Source organism: Aphidius gifuensis, linkage group LG4 (genome assembly GCF_014905175.1).
Source record: "Aphidius gifuensis isolate YNYX2018 linkage group LG4, ASM1490517v1, whole genome shotgun sequence".
Lineage (NCBI taxonomy): Eukaryota > Metazoa > Arthropoda > Insecta > Hymenoptera > Braconidae > Aphidius > Aphidius gifuensis.
Genome location: NC_057791.1, coordinates 2,565,124 through 2,588,296, shown reverse-complemented (window position 1 = coordinate 2,588,296; position 23,173 = coordinate 2,565,124). Strand labels below are relative to the sequence as shown.

Here is a 23,173-nt window from a genome sequence, read left to right as displayed (position 1 = left end):
ATTGAATTTTTTGAAATGAAAAATTTATTTATAAAGTTTTTGTGAATTTTAAAAATGTTGAAATACATTTGTATTTTTTTTTTTTTTCGTTTTCATATCAATAATAATAGTCTCAAATTGAATTTTTTAAAAAATATTTTTCAGTAAAGTTTTAAAGTATTAAAATAACATTTCTAAAAAAAAAAAAAAAATAAATGAAAAACAAATTTTTATAAACAAAAAGTTGCAACATTTGATATTGATTTTTGCATGCACAACAAAATTAAATAAATCATACATTCAATTTTATAAAGAATTTATTTTTTTTTAAAAAAACAGTATATTCATATCAAACTACAAAATTGATTTATACAATCGAAAAAACAGTATATAAAATACCGTGACAACCACATGATATTTTTCCAAAGCTATATATCATAAATATAAAAATGAAAAAAAAATCAAAAACCACTATAAGCTGATAATTTAATTAAGCACATTGATATTATCAATCAATTTAAAAAGTAGTAAAACGAGATTACTAATTAAAAATAGATTAACGTCATGTCTAAGTGCTATTATATATATTCAAATATATAAATTCAACATGTATTTGAAATAGATATTCTGTTGATGAATTGAAATGATGCTCATGTGCCTGAATGTTCATCAAAATCAATGCTCGTTTATTAAAGCTTCTTATGAATTATATAGCCCTGAGTGAATAATACATAAATATGTACATCAATATCAGCTTTCAGCTTGCTAATATCACTCAATGTTTTGTGTACAATATGTGAAATTGGTGCATGTATCTTCTGTGTCTAACCCTTATTATTATTTTTGTCATGTGTATGATTTAAATAGAGATTTATACAATATGTCAATGTCAGTGTCATTGTACAGAAAACACACCCAACTGTTGGATAAATTATACCACCAAAAAGGTTTAACATTTTCACCTTTTTCTCACTTTATTTTAAACTCTTGTGATGCTTCTTTTGTGATAGAGTTTATATCTTTTTCATGTGGCTAGCTTACATCCTCTTCCACTGCAATTCAGTTAGACAGACCGGGTCATTATATGTATCTGACTTTGAGGCACAAGAGAAATGAAAAGAAAAAGTTAAAAAAAAAAATGAAAAATCTTTAAGATAATGTAAAAAAAACTGCAGACACAAAAACAAGATGGTAGAAAAAAAGTATGATGACTACGGTTAAGTTATATACTTTTTTTCTTTTAGCTAAAACCTTTTTTGCTTGACTGCCATTATATAACGACAATTTTCATGTCAAAAAGATATTTTTCACCGAGACATCGTTTTAATATTTAAAAAACTACAAAAACGCATCAGTAGATATCTTTAAAAATAACCCAACTGCCAATATTACCCAACGGTTCTTAACAATTGAAAATAATATTTTTTTATTTCTCAACTCATAAAAGTATATATAAAATTTGAAGAGCAATTGTCAATAGATACTTTGAATAAAAATATATAAAATAATTGAAAAAATGAATATATTTATTGACAAAGAAACATTGTAATAAAAAATTTTCTTTTTTTAGTATCAAAATAACTATGAATATAAAATTGTAGTAGGTAAAAGGTCAGACTGTATATATATTCAGAAAAAAATATTTATGGTAGCCAGTAACAGCTATATGCTGTCATGTCACATTACATACACATTTTTTTTTTTTTATGTATTTTAAAATCGATAAATAAAGTACGTATATAACTTGATATTGGTGTACATAAACATATACAATTAATGCTGTTTACAAGTCCCAGGTTCGTATAAATTTTCGACTCATCTGGGGCACCTTGCAATTTTTCTTTTCAACTCTTGTTACCCCCTCGAGTCTAAAATATATTTACATACATTGTTGGCATATAATAAATCAAAGAGAAAAAAATACACAATGTAAATAATAAAATTTTAATAAAAAAGAAAAATATATATATTAAAACAAACAGCCCTGATATTGTATTAGAGCTAAAGCTGTATTTTGAGGCTGAAATATATATACTGGATAAAGCATTGAGTCAGCAAAAGAAAAATGAAAAAAGAGTTGAATTTTTTTTGTTTTTGCTTCAAAGGGATTGAGGATAAAGTAACAGTCGACTAGGCAAAGTGACCAAATAACGAGCTTTATATAACCATTGACTAGACGGTACTATTTTTAATCGTCCTGTATACAAAACTCTTTTATCAAAAAATATTTCATATACACTGAGAAGAAAAAAATCTATAACCAACAATTAAAAAAACATAATAACAATGACAGGTGAATGTACTGAGATTAGTTGTCAAAATAAAATTAAAGCTACTTCAGGTCAATGGAGTCTGAACTTTAAGTCTTGAAAAAAAAAAAAATAATAATAAAGCCTTACGTAATTGATATTGAGATTGTTTTTATAATTGATTTATAATGAGATGTTCATTTTATTCACGTAATATTATCTCGAGCTACTCGTTGGACTTGATCTCGAATAATAATGTAAATAAAAATTTTTATAGACTGGTTAAACTTTTGATTACGTAATAGGGAATTGTACAATCTCAATGTTCAAGTGGAAAATAATGATAATAAAAAAAACATCAAAACAATGGAATATCTGATAAAATTAAATTAAAAAAAAATATTTATAAAATTGCATATGTATCAAGACGGTTTTTTATTTCCAGCTGAGAGTCGAATGACCGAGATAATGGTGCCGAGGTCTCTCTTAGTATATATATTTACGTAACTCAGAGAGTATTATTTATTTTTTATATATCTGTGTAATATTGCCTTGGATAAGGCTGATGTCAATGTAACAGCAGATATTGCAAGTTCAAAAATTTTAAATTAAAAAAAGACTGAAAATTAAATCTCTCCAAATTAAATTTTGCTAATTTATCATTTTAAACAACAAAAAAGTACATGTCAATTTATATTTAACATTATTTTTTTTATTCTCAATATTTATAGTAGTAAAAAAGAAAAAAAAAATGTTTTAAAAAAGTAAAGAAAACGATCAGTCAGCTCGTACCGTTTATCCCGACACGCTTGGTTTGTTCGTCGTGAAACTCTGCGCGTAGCGGTGAGATCGTGTTTACTTGGTTCCTAACGAGCCCGCGCTTCTGCGAAATGCCAATTACAGTTTTAACTTCTTTAGAGTTTTCGCTTCACCGCGATATCTCGTTAAGAACTTATGAATCGAAAATATCATCAATTTTACAACATTTTGTATTAACCGACCGACTCATCTTCATAGTTAGTATTAAATAATTATTGAAATAAATTTTAAAGAACTTTACAACTATTTAAATTATAAAAAATTATTAACAAACAAAAATTCGTTTTGTCTATATTTTAATTATAAAAAAAAATTAATAAGCCTTGTAGAAAAATTCAGTTGGTCCGACTTAACCGACTTATGTGCTTACAAATTTCTACCAAGGAAAATGATAATTAAATTAAAAAACAATTTTTATTTTTATATATATTTAAAGCTCAACTGCACTAAATATATTTTTCAATTTACTATATAATTATATTTCCGATGGTATATATATTATTAAATAAATATTGAATGAAAATTATAATAATAATAAAAGATATATTACCTTAAAACTATTAAAAATATATTAAGAAAGGTGCGGTTTGCACGATGTCTTGAAACGATGGGAATTAAATTGAAGTTACAGTAGTGAAAAAGGAGAAGGAATATATGTAGTCAGTATATATATGGGGGTGATGATGGCAGTATATGTACACTGGGACGTAATGATGATCGCTTTGGCGATGATAGGGCACGATTCACCGATAGCTATCCTATCCTATCCTATACAACGCGTATACGTGTAGAAATTATTCCAAGTCCATGTGAGTATACATGCCTCGAAAGATGTATAACTTGGTGAACGTGTATATATACTCGAGTGATTGTGAACAAGAGAGAGAGCGAGTCTTGTCATTATGGCGGTGATGATGCTAACATCGCGGAAGGGAGCATCAGGTAGAGGTGCTTGCGGACTTTTATTTGTACATATATGTGTGTATGTTTGTGTCATTGTATTGAAATATTGTATATATGCAAGAATAGATAAGTGCAGTTGCATTATATTGACGCTTGCTTGCTATTTAACAATGTGAACACGCTGGGCCCGATGTGGTTACCTTATCGATCACATTTTCCGGGGCTGACGACCTCGAAATATACACAAGACTATATTTTAAACTATACATCGTCATTGTAACATCTCACTAATATTTACCAACCACTTATATTCACGTCTTTACTGTAAATATATGAGTATTATATTTATTCACAAATAAACAAACATCACGAATCAACTCACTATATATAATTATGTATATTTATATATATATTTTGTTATTTTTATTTTTTTTTGCATTTTAAATTTTATTTTGCAACAAGTGTAAATACCAAACTTGGGTAGTGCAAAGTTTAAGATATACCGTAATGTAATTATATAGAAAAAGAGGGAGGTAGATAGGGGGGTCAGTTAGATAGCGTGCTAAGCCATAACTTTGTTGCTTAAAGGGGTTTTAGCTTCTAATAAAGTTTTACCTTTGACACAGAATTAACTTTAGTAAATATTTTTTTTTTTTTCATAAAATAATAATGATTTGTAACTATAGAATTTTTTAAAAACTTAATTTTAATTTTTTTCAAGTACTAAATCAAGTACAAACTGATGTATTTAAACTTTTTTTATTTTAAAAAATTTTTAAAAACACAAAAATATCGTGTTTTAAATTATTTTTCATTTTTAAATAAAAAGTTTATGTACATCAACTTTAAAATTCATTACAATTTTATACGACAGAGATTGAAATTGATGTCTTGTATATTTTACCGCTATAGAATTTATGAAGCTCATACTTTGGTGCTAGTGATCCTCATCATAAACGGGAGCATAGCATGATACTTTATTATTAAGATAGTTTTCAACATTGAAGGTAAAGGATATTAGCTAAACCATCAACTTGTGAGTTAGCGTTGTCGAACTTTTATGTAAATGCATATAAGATGAAGAGTTTTATATACATAAAACTTTTAAAAAAAATTAAATAAATAAAACAATAAAGTAAGGGTTTTAAGATAATCAAAACCTCATAACTTAGTTGTTTTACTACAACACTTGTATAACTTGGAACATTAATATACACAACATGAACATAAATACAAATACACTTGAGAATAATAATAACACTGTCAAATGACTTGACTAAATTTTGATGATGATGAATGTGTAGTAATCTCAATGTTAACTATCTTCTGATGAGTTTTATTTTTATTATGAAAATTACCATCAACGCATTGATAAAAAAAAAACAAATTAATTTTATAACAAAAATTTACCTAAATTGTGCCAGTCACAAATGTTATTATATTTTTTTCTCAGCAATGAGTCATTTGACCCTGGGAGACCTTGACCTGTGAATGAAATCGATTGAAAATAGGGTAGGGTATATAGTGACGTTTTATTCTCCCTATATATATTTTTTTTATATTTATTTTTATTATACTTTATCTGAACCACACTTGCAGATTGCTTGGTAACACGCCTTACAAATGAAATCCGACTTATTCATTGTCATGACCTTGAAATAAATATGAAATAATTACTGTATAAGTTTTAAAGCTTTTTATTTGATTATAACAGTTGAGCTTTTTTATTTTTTATAAATAAATTCATAATGAAAATTATAAAAAATAAAAAAAAATTGAACAATTGAATCTTGTCTTTTTTTTTTTTTTACAAGTGTATTTATTTTTATAATTATTTTTTTGTTGTGTTATTTTGTATTGATTAATATGCAACCTTGAAAAAATTAAATGAATTATTATTTTCAAACTATCATGCTATCTTTTGATCAAAAAAAAAAAATATTAAATAAAATTATACTTGAATTTTGACATCTTTGCAGTAGAATGTCAATTTTAATTTATTTTTTAAAAGTACTCTAGATTGAAAGTGCTCTTTTGCCAAGTACCTTGACCTTGAGGTAAACTTTTGCTCTGATAGTGAGAGTGAAATATAATATCTACATAATCTATAATAATAAATTTTTTTTTATAAATAAATATGAAGTAAATTTTTTTTTTTTTTGATTCAATTTTATTTATAAAAATTGCTAATTTAAATAAAATTGATAAAATAAAAAAAAAATTGAAATACAAATTGAAAGCTTGATTAAAAATAAATAATAATAGATGAGAAAAAATAAAAAAAAATTAAATATATAATATCTAAACAAAATTGAACGAATGAATTTGTTTCATCTGATGAGTAGAAATTAGTGGTTAGAAATGAAATCACAACGTGTGTGTATATTTGATACAGTCGTATTTTCATATAACTGTAAGAGCAATTGGAATTGAGATTGCCGAGTTATTGAGATTATAGAACACATATAAAATTATATATGTATATTCACAAATGTAAATTTGTTTGTTTGGGTGTCAGGAAGAGTCACTGTGCGCGATGCAAAAAATGAAATGAAAAAAAATAAGCAACGATTCACATCAATAACAACGACGATGTGTTCTAGTTGGCTGATGGGCGTGCCATGAAACTTTTTTTTATGTATATATACCTACCTTTCTTGATTTACACTACATACCAATATCATATATACAAACAAAGACCAAGTAGTTGATTTTTTATACCGTCAAAAGGTGTTCAAACTTTGATGCAAAAATATCGCACGCGCGAATAATTTTACCGGATACAGACAATTATATTTACTGCTCTCTTATTTTATACAAAAAATATTTTTAAAATATTAATAATCATTTGGTTTTATGAATTTTTAAGATAACCATTTCATTTGGAATTTTTAACATGTACATAACGAATTTTAAATACCAAAAGCCCATAAATTAATTTAATTTTTAATCTAAAAGTTACTCTGTTTTATTAAAGCTAAATTGGAAAAAAAATTTAAAATTCAATTTTAGATATTTCTATATAGATAATATATTATTAAATAAATTTTTTTATATTGTTATTTTATACTTGAATGATTTCAATTTTATTGATTGAATATTATTAATATATATATATTTTTTTTTTATTTACAGAAAGAATAACTCAGTGAAATCGTGGACCAAGATAACCTGATGGCAAGAGAAAAATCATGAGAAAAATGTAATGCTGGAATAAATATATATTTGTGCGCGGGGGCGGAGTTAAAGTAGTCACACACCAAGAAACTTAAATTCAATTTCTTCAATTCTTGGCTTATTTCATATTTTTTATATCTTTCAATTTTTTCATCATTGTACTTCTGGTTTATCATCTTCTACAATCACACAAGTAAGATACAAATATCTATAAAAATATATCTATTCATGTGCATGATAGTTGATATTGAAAATCTTGATTTTTTTTCTTTGTTTTATTTTTTTTTTATAAATAGATCAAGAGCTAGTAATATATATCCTTGAATAAAGGAAGTTATTCGTAATCCTACGGAGCCTTCGGTTACCGTTATATGGAGTTTCTACTTTTGTATATTGAAACACACTTCGCCCACCGTTTTACAGCAGCAGTAAACGTCAAGGGATAGTAATAAGTAACAACAGACAAGAGAAGTGCATAATATTGTTTATGAGCAATTTTCAAGACAAAAAAACCAACCAGATAAGACCACAAAATAATAAAAAATTCTCAAACATTATTACAAGACAGAAAAAATTCAAAGGAAACAAAAAAATAAAAAGAAGAATAAAATATAATTATATTTCCATTATTGTTCGAGGTTGATTTGTTTTTTTTTTTATCTTTCAAATATTATTTTATACTGATTTAGCTTCATTTTTTTTTATTTGATGCCATTACATCAAAACGTGCGGAGCTTAAATCAGCTGTAAAAACACGTGTACTGAAGGTTGACACAAATAGTCACAGCTGTCAATATTTCAATACAATAACAAAACAAAAAAAAACGTCAAGAAAAAAATTGAATAAATGGTTAATACCCATTTTTTTCTAAACTTTTATCATCAGCTTATTTTGTGATAGACTTACTAATTAAATATATTTGAATTAAATTTGTTTACTATAAAAACAAATATTAAATTAAAATCTTGATAGATAAAATTAGCTATTTAAAAAATAAAGAGGAAGATTTGCAATTAAAATTTTTTGCAAAAATAAATAGTAATAACAATATAAATTCTGTGCTGTGAACGAATAGAGATAATTTTTTAAATAAAGTGGAAAAGTACGAGATGATAATAGACAAGTTCCCAAGAGGCGAATAAAATAAACCTACAAAAATAAGTAGAAAAAAAAACAATACCCAGTGAATAAATAGGGTAGCTTCAAAATATCTCACTGAGAAAATTTATATGTTAATATATGCAAATAGTCATTGAAGATTATAAGGCATATAAATATCAAGGTTTTAAAAGAAGCATATGTCTGAAATAGTGTATAGAATATACAGATGACATACTTGAAATGAATTTTTAGTTTTTAAACAAAAAAAAATTGATTAACAACATTAAATCTACTTGAATATAAATGACAAAATAAATAATTAAATTATACATAAATAAATAGAATAAATTTGCATAAAAACTAATCTAAAATAGAAGAGATTTTTTTGTTGTAAAAATAAAGAAAAAAGGCATGTACAGAGATAGAAATAAATCGTCAGGAAGTGGTTCGTCGACAAAAGGCGACGAAGTAGAAATTGTCAGTAAATTTTTGGCTCCCCTGTGTGACCGGGATGAAACTGCGAGAAATATTGCTCTTGCCGCAGCGCAAACCACCGTTGAGGGTTGGCTTGGTGGTGTTGCTGAACCAAATCATTGTCAGGAAGAAATAGAACGAATGAAAAATTCAAGAGATGAGCAAATTGTAAAATTCAAAGGCCAAAATGGCAGGTGAGTTTTAACTCTTTACATTTATCCTCCATACTTTTCTTTTTTCTTTTTAATTGAAAAAAAAATTTAACTATTATTCTTGCTTCATTTTTTAATGAACATGTCAAATTTTAAAACTTTAAAATTTTTATTCTTCATTTAAAGTTGAACTTTAATTAGATGAAATATAATTATCTATAAATTTAATGAACATGTTTTTTTAATTACAGATATGACATGAGTATTGAGCGTACACCGACAAAAATTGATGAAAAATATCAAAATGATAATCAAAGATATCAAATAAATCAAGTTAAAAATATTCATGATAATTTTGGAACAGAAAGTTTTTTTCCTCAGAGTGTAACAGAACATTTAGCCTTTCCATGTGATAGTAGTAGTAATCTTGATTGTATCGATAAATATCATTTAGAATCATTTGATTGTGTTGATGGACGTACAAGTAATAGTAACACTTTACCTTCATCAACAAATAAGGATAGACGTCATATTATGGATAGAGTCGTTGATAATGTTGCACCATCAAATACCACATCATTCGACGAGGCTAAAGGTTTGAAAATTGAAAATCGTGGTAAAAGATTTAATAGAGATAATGATACAAGGTTCAGTTCAAGTGGTGATAGTGAACGTAAATTATTATATTATTCATCGAGTGATAAAATAAATGAATTACAACAAACAACAAGTGATGATACAAAACATCGGTTTTTTAGAAACAAAGGAGCTAGACAAAAACAATTAGATGATGATGATTTGGATTCTGATACAAGATTATATGGAAAGAGTCCAAAATTTGATGATAATATGGGAAATTTTGGGTATTTTGAATCAAATTATCGCAGTTATCTTTCAAGCAGTGAACCTGGAAGACGTTCTATTGATCAAGGAATGAGTGGTTATTTTTTTGACTTTGATGAAACATCACTTAATGATGATCAGTCAACTAAAACAAAAACAACAACAACAAATAATCCTGATGGTGTTGTATTTAATACACTTGATGGTTTTGAAAATGATTATATGATTGCATCTTATGATGAAGTATTGGAAACTATAAATTTAGAATGTACAAATCCATCAAATGACAAGATAATTGAGCCGTCAAGATGTTACGAGTCATCATTTCAAGATCACTATTTGCGTAATAATGATGATAGAAAATTTACTGCTGGTCAAACAAAACGACCTTTATCACAAGATGAAGATGTATCATCTAAAAATGGTCGGCTTCTCAAGGGTCCAGAAGTAACACCTGGTGATGTTGGTAGAATGCTTAATCTTGGTAATGCACTCGATGGTCCACGTCAGCAAACACAGCCCAATAAATATTTGAGCCTCGTGACGATGCATCTTCCGGTTATTCTTCGGCTGAGCGTTAATTGTCCATTCCAAAATGTTCGTATCAAGTGTAGCGAGATTTTACAACTGGTCAAGGTGAGTTGAGCTAATAAAAATTATTACTTTTTTTTTTTTTTCTCTTTTTCTTTCTATAATGATTTCATTTTAATTATAGAGGATTGTCTTGAGTCATTTATTTGTGCCTTTATTAGAGTAAATTGTTTATAATTATATCTGTATATAATAAATGTTACGAATGCGAAAAAAAAAAAACAATCATAACGTTACAGTATCAAAGACCTTGAAAGTTAATCGGTTGGAATTTTTGAAAAAAAATGCAACAGCATCAGGGCTGGAAAAATATAACCGATATCCATTAACATGCTTACCTTATACCCCTGCACCTTTTAAATCTTAAAATAGCTTTTTATTTTCGTGTATTTATGAGGGTTCTGTGAAGCTTATCTAGTAAGGGCGACTGACAAATTATTTTGGTGACACAATGCTCTTCTTCAATGCCAAAATAACTTGTTATAATCTTAGAAACTTTTTATGTTTTTTAATAAAAAATGTGTATGTATACATATCGGATAAATTGATAGGGCACGTTTTCTAAACAACTTGAAATTGTTTATGTTCGAACAAAACAAAAGGAAAAAAATATACAATGTGATGCGATTAAATAACAATATTTCTACAACCTAATGAGTGTTTGATTTATTTATTTTTTTTATATATATATAGATACACAAAGAGTGTATGTATGAAAAAAAATAAAAAAACAAAAAAAAACATATACAAATTCTAGTGATAGGATCTGAGATCGTGACTTCTCTCTTTCATTTCGTGATATGAATTATTTATACTGTCAGCACGTACTCGAAGTAGAGTAAGTGTAACCTAGTTAACCCGATGTGAAGTGTAACGGACGGACTGTAAAAGAAAAGAAAAGCTAACAGGATTGATTAACGTTGAATTATTAAGATACATCAAGTATGAAATGTTGGAACATATCAATTCAATTTAACCATGTATTTTTTTTACATGTTCTTAATGTGTTGTTGTATCGTTCTTTGAATTACTTTTTTTTCTTTGACTTGCAAATTACTTATATTTACATTTTACAGTGCCAAAGTACAAAGCAACAAATCTATGTATAGTCGGCGTGTTTTTTAAATTGAGAAATATATTTTTAAATTTTCTGGAGTTTAAAATTCTATCGTTATATACTTAGAATTTGTATATCAATAATTGATTTTTATTTTTAAATGCATATTTAAAAAACACTCAAGTGAAAGTAAATTAAACAGAAAAAATTCATAGTTTTATATCTCATCGTTAATTTTTGTTTTCAATTAAATATTTTGCATAATATGCGTGGATGAATATGGCTTTATCATTAATCTTTATTTTTTTACTTTCTAATAAAATCTATCGACAATATAAAAAAAGATAAATAATAAAATAACTGTATAAAAAAAAATTGATATACGTGAGATTAGCTATAGCTTTCTTGTACGAATTTTTTATGGAAAAAGATGGCAAAAAGTATGTTCGCCCAAACAGGGACTTGAACCCTGGACCCTCAGATTAAAAGTCTGATGCTCTACCGACTGAGCTATCTAGGCGCCGACTGGTGTAACAGGGCGCACAATTGCCTTCATAACTAAAAAATCATCAAATATATATAATAATAAAAATTTACATTGTCACCACTGAAATATAATAAAACTGGAAGGTGAACTCCTATGCTTAGCCAATGCACGGAGTGTCGCTAGAGATAGCAATATATTGGATGGCTTTCCCTCTCACTCACGCATGCGCACATTAAAACTTGTACAGTCAACGTCAAAACAAACTAGTACTACACGATATAAAAGTTACATTATATTTCAGTACAGTCTCAACCAACTTTAGTTGACGTGACTGTACCGACAAGGACAAAAGCCCATCCATTGAATCTCTCTCTCGGCGACGCTAAGTTCGGCTTCCAGTTTTATTATATTTCAGTGATTGTCACATGTTTTTCATCGATAACGTAGAAAATATTTTATTGTCAGAACATATAGCACAAATAAATTTTATGTTACGGTTACAGCTTAGAAGTAATTTGTGGAGGCAATTGTCCGCCCTGTTACACCAGTCGGCGCCTAGATAGCTCAGTCGGTAGAGCATCAGACTTTTAATCTGAGGGTCCAGGGTTCAAGTCCCTGTTTGGGCGATCATACTTTTTGCTATTTTTTTTTTGTGAAGATGGTTGAATTGTTGGCCAATTCGTCAGATATCCGTAAGGTTTTATTAAAAAATCATTAATTGTTAAATTGGACTTTGCGGAGAAGTATTATTATTTGGTAACAATGTTTTTTGGATTTTGCAAAAAGTGGCAAAAAGTATGATCGCCCAAACAGGGACTTGAACCCTGGACCCTCAGATTAAAAGTCTGATGCTCTACCGACTGAGCTATCTAGGCGCCGACTGCTGTAGCAAGGCAACAATGGCATGCAAAATTTGCTTGCACCGAAAAACCTACGTGCTTCGTTGTTACTATTTAATTTAACTTGAAAACGGAAAATACCTTATGATTACTTTGCAAATACTTAAAGCTTTTTGAATAAACAACTTCTTTATTTTTCTGATATTTGTTGTTCGTTATTTGTTTAGGATCGAGGGCTACCCGTTCCAGTACCTACATTTGATGGTCCAAGTACATTTGTCCCAACATCAGAGGTGAGTTTTACTCTTACAAATATTCATGCTACTGTATTCCCCCTTTTAATCGAATTTCACTTTACGAAAGAGTCTAAAAACAGCGAAACTAAAAAAATTATACATCTGCCACACACATTTAAATGCAATAACACATTTTGTTCGGTCAAATTAAATTTAAAGAATATTTAAATTGTGTGAGCCAAGTGTTAATTATGCAAAGTGCGTAGCATATTAAGGGCTTCTGAAGGCATCTACATAGTCATGCTATTATGCAATAGCGTGACCAAAGGTATAGCATAAATAACTTAGAAGTCAGGAATGTCAACGCTTCGTGTATTCTATTTTCTTTTTTTTTTAATCGTCATATTTAGCTTTTATCACTTTCGTTTTGCTAGATTTAGGCTGTATATTTTTTTTTCTGTTTAAAAATGACCGCTAAGAGTAGATCTCCAAATCACATCTTGCAAAAAAAAAGAACCCACGACAAATTCAGTCAGTTATAATTATACACTTCTCGCAAAGTTCTCGTTAAAAAATACTAAAGCAGGTTGCCAATTTTTGTGGTTTAATGCACGGTTAATTAATACATTGCAAAAAAAAAAAAATTAGTTTCATTTAAAGATAATAAACTCGGAAACACAAAATAACTTATAAATTCTTTTAAATAAAATTGTACACTTTGTATTTGTCTCCGCGTAATCTCCAATTTATTTTAATCATAAGCAATTAGAGCTCGTTCATGTGGGTTTAGTAACTATCTATGATATATAAATGTTCAATGCAACTTTTAATGAGGTCATGAAATCTTATTTATCGACTGTGATAATTGAGTTCTCGGTAGAGTTAAAATAAAACTTTTCTCTTGATCATACACAGGAAACTCAGCAGCTGTTAGCAGTTTTTTTTTAAAACCTTTCAACTGAGTGTACGTAAAGTAGAGTTCTAGTTTGCCACAAGTTAATCTAAATTTATGAAACTTAAAAATTATTAATTTATTTTTTCACTAAGCAATAATAGTAGAGATGAAAGATTGCATTACTAATAATAAAAAAAAAAAAATAGGTGACTTTTTGACACGTTCAGCTTGGCTTGCTTGATAACTTGTGACGTGTTTACTACCTTGTCCCAACGTATTTGGCAACAAGCTTTGACATTCTTGATTTCTCAAGTACTTTAATTTTGCTATTCAAGTATTCATGTCTTGCTTTTGGCACTAATAAAATTGTACTGCCTCGTTGAAATGCACTCGTCTGAAAAACCAATTTTGTTAGCTTTAATTATTTTTTTACACCAAGATATTTTTCGGTGTATCTGTCTCTGAAATTTTTTTGATTAAATATAACTTTTTTCGTATATGTAATTCAATAATTTTTTCAATTTGAAATACTATTTTTTTTCATAGTTCTCATGCAAAGATTTGTGAGTTTATCTAAAAATTTTTCTCACAATATTTTTCTGCTTTTTTTGTATCTCACTGAGAGGATTACAACGTAATCTTACAGAGTGCTGCAAATACTGAGTCAAGGGAAATTCCTCTTAAAGGTTTTTGAATCAAACTGGATGAATATATCTATAGACTTGAGTTTGTTAACAATTTATAACTATCTTTTCTATCTCAGCTGTTGCGTTATTCAATTTTACCACCAATTGAAACATTCAATAAATTTTTTTTGCTTCTTAAAATCTAAAGTTTTCATTGTAACAATACACAGAAATCGAAAAAAGTTTTTTTTACCCCTGAACGGTAGTTATTTAATAAAATATTCATAAAACAATATTAAACTGACTGTTATAGATTATTATCCTTCGAATGAATAAATACTTGAATAGTAAAATAATCAATAAAGACTTGAGACCCTCCGTCAAGTGGAATTCGTTATTCGACATGATCCCTTTCAGCAATTACAATTAATTGTCAATTCTATATTTAAACGATCCATTCATTTGCAAAAAAATAGTGAAACGAAAATTCTATAAATATAATTCATTGTGAAAAAAAATTAGTGGCATCAGTTCGACCTTTATTGAAGACAGGTAAGTGAAATTTATATTGAATCATATTAAAATATATAATACTTAATTTATAATACGAAAAATATTAAATTTTCTATTTACAAAAAACTCATGGTAATATTGATTTTCGATAAAGCAATAGACTGTATTGTTTTATTTATAAATTTTGATAGTTATTTATTTTTATCGGTTTTAATATTTTAAAAACAACTTTTTTTTTTTTTTCCTGTTCATATGTCATATCATGATAAGAATAGCGACTCAAGTCCCATTCGAGTATATCCACCAAAATGAACAATGCTCGTGAAATATATTTTTGTGAAAATGTTGCCGGTCGTAAAGTCAGAACAGCAATGACAAATGTTGACAAATAGAGTTCTGGACGAAAATAACAAAAAAAAAAAAAAATTTGTACATCACATATCGCTTACGATCTTCTCTAGAGACATTCACGTTTACCTTCAATTTTTTTCCCCCCATTTTTTATTGGAAGTGCTCTCTTGTTGAGGGTTGAAATGGAGAAAAATACCACATTTCCTGAAGCATTTTCAAAAGAATCATGACTAACGGTTGGTAGATTTTTTTTTTTTCTACTTCTGTATTGAACAGGAGAGACAGAAATTCATATTTTATGTATTAACAAAATAAGAAATGAAATGATATATGAAATACATAGCATAAAATCGATTTTCCAAGGCATTTGCGATACTTTTGTGTTTATAAATTTGTTTGTCTGGCGCATATCTAACACTATATTTTATAAAATTTGTTTTAAATCAAGTAGAAAGTGATATATACTTGATTTTCATTTCAAGATAAATTACAAACTGAACAAACAAAACTTGAATGGTTCTTTTGGTAAAGCTTTTCAAACATTTTAATGATGATGTTGATAATTAATTAAAAAATTCCAACTGTTATTATATAGTTTGAGGTTTGTTTATTCATCAAAAAAGCTTGATGACTTGTGACTTTGTGGCTGGTGATAGTATTTGAGTTGAATTTTTTATTTTCATTTGAAAACCACAAAATTGAATGAATATAAAAGAAAATGAAATTGAATATATATAAAAAGAGGTTTTCTTTTTTTTTTCTGCATCTTCAAACGAATAAGATAATAAAACTATACATGTTCAGGTATATTAAAATTCTACAGAGAATTTTTATTATTGATGAAAAAACCTAACATAGATATTGAGAATTTATTTTCTTCTTGTTACTTGAGATTTTTGCCTCATTTTTTTTCTTTCATTTCCTTCATTTCTATTTGAACAAAAAAAAAAAAAAGTTATTTATATAATGCATTTTTATTTGCAGACATTTTTTTGTTTTTTTTCATTTTATTGTAAAAATATTTTTTTTTCCATTAAGTTAAATATATTATTTTTCTGCAGTAGAGCCTTTTTTATTTTTTTATTTTTTCATTATCAACCATCTATAAAAATAGTCACGTCACACAGATTTCATTCATGCTTGTACACCTGAATTAAACTTGTGTTCCCTCGACATTTCATTCGGTCGGATTTGCCGGTTCAACTGAACTATCGAACATCCCTTGAGAGAATATTTTTTTTTATTTTTAACAACATACATTCGTAGTACGAATCATATGCTTTGCGGCAGAAATGTCAACACATGATGCGTTCAGAAAGGGCATGAATATATCTATACTAAAAAGCACTAAAAAGCAAAATGAAAAATAAAAAAAAATCCAGCTACATGGTGCATATATGAAAAAGAAAAAAAAGAAACAGAAAAATGCAACTCATCTCTTTGATTCTCTGTCAGAGAGATCGTTGCAGTAAAATACGATAAATATTGAAATGCAAAACAAAAAAAAAAAACAAGCTTTTATATACTATATTATTTTTCATTTTTTCATACAGAAATTATGACCTTATTTTTTTTTAATATTCTTTATCCATTTTTGAATAGATGCGAAATTTTATGTATACAATTTTTTTCATAATACAATTTAATCTTTTATTAAAATTTAAAATTATGTTTTCAAAATATTATTAATATACAATGTAATGAGGAAAATAAATTTCGTTTATATTTTAATTTTGCTTATACATGTTTGATTAATATCACAGTGACAAGCTCAATTCTGACGCTCATATTATCATGGAAAATTTCATTTTTATTTTTTACTACATATTGGATATTTTCTGTCAGTCATAAAGATCAAGTTAAGTCACCAATATAACCAGTTACTATAAATATATATTTTCGTTAAATATATATCACAGAGCCATTTCATTGTCTTCATTACATTGACATATTATACCAAGTTTTATTATTATCTTATTTTTTACTATTTTTTTTTTCATTCTGAAAAACTTTTCCAACTAATTATTTCCTATAGTCCGTCAATAAATCTTTAGTTGTAAACTTTCTAAATTGTATTTACTATATACGTGACCAAAGACTTAAATTTTACCATCTTTTTCATTTTATCTGTTTCAAACTTTATTTTAAGACTAATTTTTCTTTTTATTATATTTTTTTTCTCGAAGAAAAACAGCCTGTTCAAATTCACATTAATTTTTTTTCTTTTTATTTTATTTAATACGTAAATTTATTTATATTATTTATTTTTTTTTTTTCGTACTTTTACTAGCTATTAGATACACCTGAATTATTATTTTCGTTTAAGATATTTTTATTCAGTATATATAGAGATATATATATAGAATGTACTTATCTCCATTGGGTATTATATATCCGTCAAAGAGTTTTTGAGATAAAGTTTTTCATCCTCTACTTGAAAACCAACGAAACCACTCTGTTGCAGTTAATATAAACCTCAAGTGCGCTTCGAATACGTAATATTCTTCTTGTTCAATGTGTGTATGTGTGTGTATGACTATATGAAAAATAAAATTTTCGAAACTATAGTCCTTTTCATGTTGTCATAAACCAGCTCGATTTAGACCCAAGTGTGTAGTTTAAAAGTTACAACGTTAGTTAAATAATAAAAAAAGGAAATAATATTATGCATATATCATAATACATCCTTTGCTGTTAGAATAAAAAATTAAGTTTTCTTGAGATCTTTTAGAGATCTCTCCTAAATTTCGATTGTGAGACGGATATAGATTTTTAGAGACATATTAAAAAAGAATAGAAGAAAAATTAGAGACAATAAAAAAATTTCTCAGAGACAAAACAGATAAAAATTACAGACGAATTAAAGATAAATTTAACAAGTTAACCATGAATAACTTTTTGAACTTTTTTTCAATAAATAATAAATAATAATATTTTATTTTTTTTTATTTATACTTATATTATATTTTTCTATTTATATTTTACCTCATTTTTTCAAAAACGTAGAGTCGTACTTAAGGTCGGAGTCGGACTTAAGGTCAGAGTTAGAGCTGGTGCAAGTAGTTATTGTTAAATTTTCAAATTTGAGTGTTTACTTATTTAATTGTATTATTATTAAATCAAAGACTTTATTAACACATATTTAAGTTAAACTTGGAATCCACATTTCAGAAAAAAACGTAGAGTCGGACTTAGGGTCGGAGTCGGAGTCGAAACCTAAGGTCAGAGTCAGACTTAAGGTCGGAGTTAGAGCAAGTAGATATTATTGAATTTTCAAATTTGAGTGTTTACTTATTTAATTGTGTTATTATTTATTCAAAGAGTTCATTAACTTATATTTACGTCGAACTTGGAACCCACATTTTAAAAAAAACGTAGAGTCGGACTTAGGGTCGGAGTCGGACTTAAGATCAGAGTTAGAGTTGGTGCAAGTAGTTATTGTTAAATTTTCAAATTTGAGTGTTTACTTATTTAATTGTATTATTATTAAATCAAAGACTTTATTAACACATATTTAAGTTAAACTTGGAATCCACATTTCAGAAAAAAACGTAGAGTCGGACTTAGGGTCGGAGTCGGAGTCGAACCTAAGGTCAGAGTCAGACTTAAGGTCGGAGTTAGAGCTGGTGCAAGTAGTTATTGTTGAATTTACAAATTTGAGTGTTTACTTATTTAATTGTGTTATTATTCATTCAAAGAACTCATTTACACATATTTAGGTCAAACTTGGAATCCATATTTAAAAAAAAAACGTAGAGTTCGATTTAGGGTCAGAGTCGGTGCAAGTATATAGATCAACTTGTTCAATTTATCTCTAATTCGTCTCTAAGTTCTATCTGTTTTGTCTTTGAGAATTATATAACGCATCAACAAAGCTCCTTTTTTTATATGTAAAATATAGAACAACCAATGTGATAGATGTATCAACAAATTGTGCGACTCAATTCAATAGTCACTTGATGTTTGTTGTTCCTTTCAGTTCAACATGAAACTAAACCATTGGTTCTTCAACGTGACCAAACCTGTTTGTATATATAGTGATCATGATTTTTTGATTCTCTGTTTATTCCACCGTTATTTCCAATGATCCTCTTTAGTTCATGTTTTATCTATAAACCGGAAATTAAGTAGGTATTTATGAAGATACATGCACAGTATATACTCAGTCTCAATGAATATTGAATGATTTGTATTGTGTGCGTTGTTATTGGAGAATTATCACTGTACTAAAATCCATGTAATGCTATACAGAAACGTAATAAACATTTCAATGAAGTATATATATATATAATATTATAAGCTCAGAGTAAATGACATATTTCAATGAATTAATATTTGTATCTATTCAAACTTTACTTTAACAATGACATATTTACCTTGGGGTAATAATCTGTCGTATGTTTAACTAAAGTTTGTTTTGTTTTATCAAAATTACTAAAGTTTAATTTGATTGTTTTTGAAAATGCTTTTGACATTTATAAAAGTTTATTTTCATTAGTTTAAAATTTTATTTATTTATATTAAATTTTATCAAGAAGCAATTTATAAAAATGGAATGTAAAATATATTTTAAAAGAGCAAAAAAATACGTAAAAATTTTGATTACATGTACGATATAAAAATTATTACCCAAAGAGGATTTACTTTAACCGGATGAAACGACAATTGAGATATAATATCACTTGCGAATATATTTTATCCTCGTGTTGCCTTGTGGCTCGTGTTTTTTTTTTATCACTGGGAAAAAAATGACTACCAGCTGACAATGTCATATCATCTGAATAATATGATAAAATTGTTCAATCGAGTGACATGTCACATTTCATACGATACATTTTTTTTTTTACATAGCCATGACATCGAAGCTCGTGCGTCATAATCATTAGTCGGACTTAATGATATTGATAAATTATCAACATTTATATTTTTCATTTTCCCGTACGTTAATTTATATTTTCAATTAATAATTCATTCATAATAAAAATATATATTTTAATTTTAGTATCATATAAATTCATATCAAAATAAAAAGTATAAATAAATATATAAATAAAAATATACTTCAAGTGAATCAAACCTTGAAAGGTTTGTGGTTGAAAATTTTGCGGTATCCATAATACTAAATGATCCAAAAAATTCAGAAAATCTTCAGCTGATATTGGCCAGTTGAATTTTGAAAAAAATAAATATGGCAAAGAGCGATATACCAAAAGGCCAATCGACTTGGCTTCAATTCACTTCAGTATATACCAATCCCTTGCCAGTATCATTTTTTTTTTTTTATCTTTTTCTGTTATATGCAGGCTACTTGTTTTTCCATCATGATCCCTTACCCTCGTCTTTAACTTCTACACCAGCCGATCTGTTTTCTTCTCCTTTCTTTTCTCTTGTATATATATGATGTATATATCCTCTTCTGTTCATGGCATAACCGCTTTCTTGAAAGGCATCATACCGAAACGATGTGCCCTAGTTGTCTGGCAAGATGAAAAGGGGCACGAGTGCTTGTTTTTTAGTCGTAAAAAAATAAAAAAATAAAACTTTAAGATGAAACTGCGAAAGGAAAATGCTTGAAGAAAGACCCACCACCACTACTACCATCATGCCTTTTTTTTTTATTCCTCCCAAGTTGAACAGGATGTCTGATTTATTGAGAGGGATGCAGAAAAGAAAAATGTGATTTTTACAGAGCCAGTGTATATTTGTGTTTGTATGTTTGTGTGTCTTTATATATATGATGATATTGTTTGTGTTAAAATACGGTCTCTATAGATAGTGGTGTTATATTATTCTATATATTTTGTAGAAGCCAAATTTACGGTTGTTAAAAAAAAAAAAAAAAAGCTATATGTGTATGAGCCTCGACGAAAAGTTTGGCCATTCATCTGGCAAAGGACTCTTGTGCGACCATTTTGCCATGATAGTAAAACGAAGAAAGCGATAAAAAATAGTCGAAAGAAAATTACCAATAAAAAAAAAAACAAAAAAACAATGAAAAATAAAACAAATTCACACTTAGCTATATAGCCAAGTCTTTTTTTTTTTTCTCTCTTTATGTTTGGGCCATTGCTTCTTTCAATATTATATGTTTTTGACCTGTTTTATTATCTTTCTCTCTTTATCTACTCTACCCATCTATTTACCCCTTGAACAAATCGAAGTTTAATTGATCGAACACAGAGTTTTAATTGCCTGGAGAATTGGATATCAACCATTGAACATATTGCTGTTTTATTTTCTTTGTAAACATTTTACTTTGTTTTTTTTTTTTTTTTCATTGTTATTTGTCGTTTGCTTTTGTACTATCAAACTTATAAGAAAGAGCATTTAAAACACGTATATATATTATTATATTTACATTTATTTTTAATTATTATCTATTTATTTCTCAATTAAATAAAAAAAAAAAAATATATACATAAACAAGTTTATTGAGTTTCAAGAGCTGATAACTATGACATTGTTTCATCAATAAATGCAATTGAACTTTGTCCAGATAATCAATAAAAAATTATATTTACTAATAAAATGATGATTATAATTTAATATATACATACACATACTATTTTCTAGATTATAATTCAAGTATAAAATTCAAACAAAAGACAGTAAACATTAAACATGCGGTCAAAGAGATTTTGATTAATCAAGTTTATAAGGAATATCTAGTGTCTCTATAGTGAAGTGTATTTTGAGATGGTTTTGGTGTATATAAACTTGATACTTATCAATGTTTCAAGTATCTATAGATAAAGCAAAAGGGTTTTGCTGACACATTCTAAAGTACGATGAAATTCAAGGCACATTTCTAAAGCCTAAACTACATTTAGTGTGGTAATCCTTTCTATTTCATACTATATACATTATTTCTCTCTCTCATTTTACTGTTGTCTGGACTACCACCCCTTTTCCACCCCTGGTATTTTCAAAGTCCATTCTGATGGTACATCTTTTGTTCATTTACGTTGTTGTATATATATTTCGAGTAAACCCAAAAGCAAATTCTCTCACAAAAGCAATAGATGCTTCTATGATCCACACAAATACACATACAAACAGACTAAATATTTCTAACCATAGAGCTTTTGAGTATAGATGTGTATATGTGTTTGCAATGACTGAAGATATTTATCTATTGATATAAACTTAACTGTCTGAGAGAATGATAAATGCCAAAACAAGATGAAACGATCAAAACTTTATATTCATATCTAAATTTATGTATGTATTTTATATATTATATGTTTGTTTGATGGTATGAGTGAACTATATTATATATATACTTGATTCAATGCGCAAAGGTCATGCGATAGTTCAACTGACCACAAGTGGCTGTTAAAGCTTCTTTAACTCTCTACCAACAACGAGACTTCATCGAAGATTTAAATGATCTCTCATGCGGTTACCAACGAATTTCACTGACCCCGAGAGTAGTTAATGCATATATAAACTTAACCATCATGATGAAACAAGTTTTAACTTATACTTTTCGAATTAAAGTGACTTTTCTTTTTCGTTTTTTCTTTTTATATATATAAAAAAAACTTATTTAACTTTTTGATGAATTCTTTGGAGTTTTTTTTTTTTTTTTCTTTTTACATGATATTTTATTTTTTTTTATTTTAATCTAATTTTTTTTTTTAACTTTTGAATTGTATTTTTTAGTTATTTATTTTTTATTTTTTTTTATGGGTAAAAAGTCCTTTACTGTTCAGTGGGTTGGTCTCACCAGTGGGACTTGTTCAATTTTCGAATTTTGTATTACGGAGTTTATATATTATATTTGTTCGTGGAAAATTTATTGCAAAACCAATTGACGCACGATGGAGAATGTGGTAGAGGTGATGTAGTGAATTTCAAACAACTCGTTGAGTTGCTTG

The 23,173-nt window shown here is 27.4% G+C and overlaps 1 protein-coding gene and 3 non-coding genes across 4 annotated transcripts in view; 2 read left to right on the top strand and 2 right to left on the bottom strand.

Annotated features, from left to right (window-relative positions):
• The window catches only part of LOC122854454, a 32,987-nt gene extending 16,740 nt beyond the window's left edge, over positions 1-16,247 (top strand). Inside the window, exons 2-5 of the mRNA XM_044155111.1 lie at positions 7,086-7,320; positions 7,424-8,897; positions 9,107-10,334; positions 12,900-16,247. Of these exons, the coding sequence (XP_044011046.1) occupies positions 8,641-8,897; positions 9,107-10,334; positions 12,900-13,136 (1,722 nt within the window). The 5' untranslated portion in view covers positions 7,086-7,320; positions 7,424-8,640 and the 3' untranslated portion in view covers positions 13,137-16,247. The remainder of the gene's footprint in view (positions 1-7,085; positions 7,321-7,423; positions 8,898-9,106; positions 10,335-12,899) is intronic.
• Positions 11,794-11,866, bottom strand: Trnak-uuu. Its single transcript has one exon. It is a non-coding gene; the product is annotated as a tRNA-Lys (tRNA).
• Trnak-uuu lies at positions 12,387-12,459 on the top strand. Its single transcript has one exon. It is a non-coding gene; the product is annotated as a tRNA-Lys (tRNA).
• Positions 12,636-12,708, bottom strand: Trnak-uuu. Its single transcript has one exon. It is a non-coding gene; the product is annotated as a tRNA-Lys (tRNA).
• Positions 16,248-23,173: the final 6,926 nt, after the last annotated feature.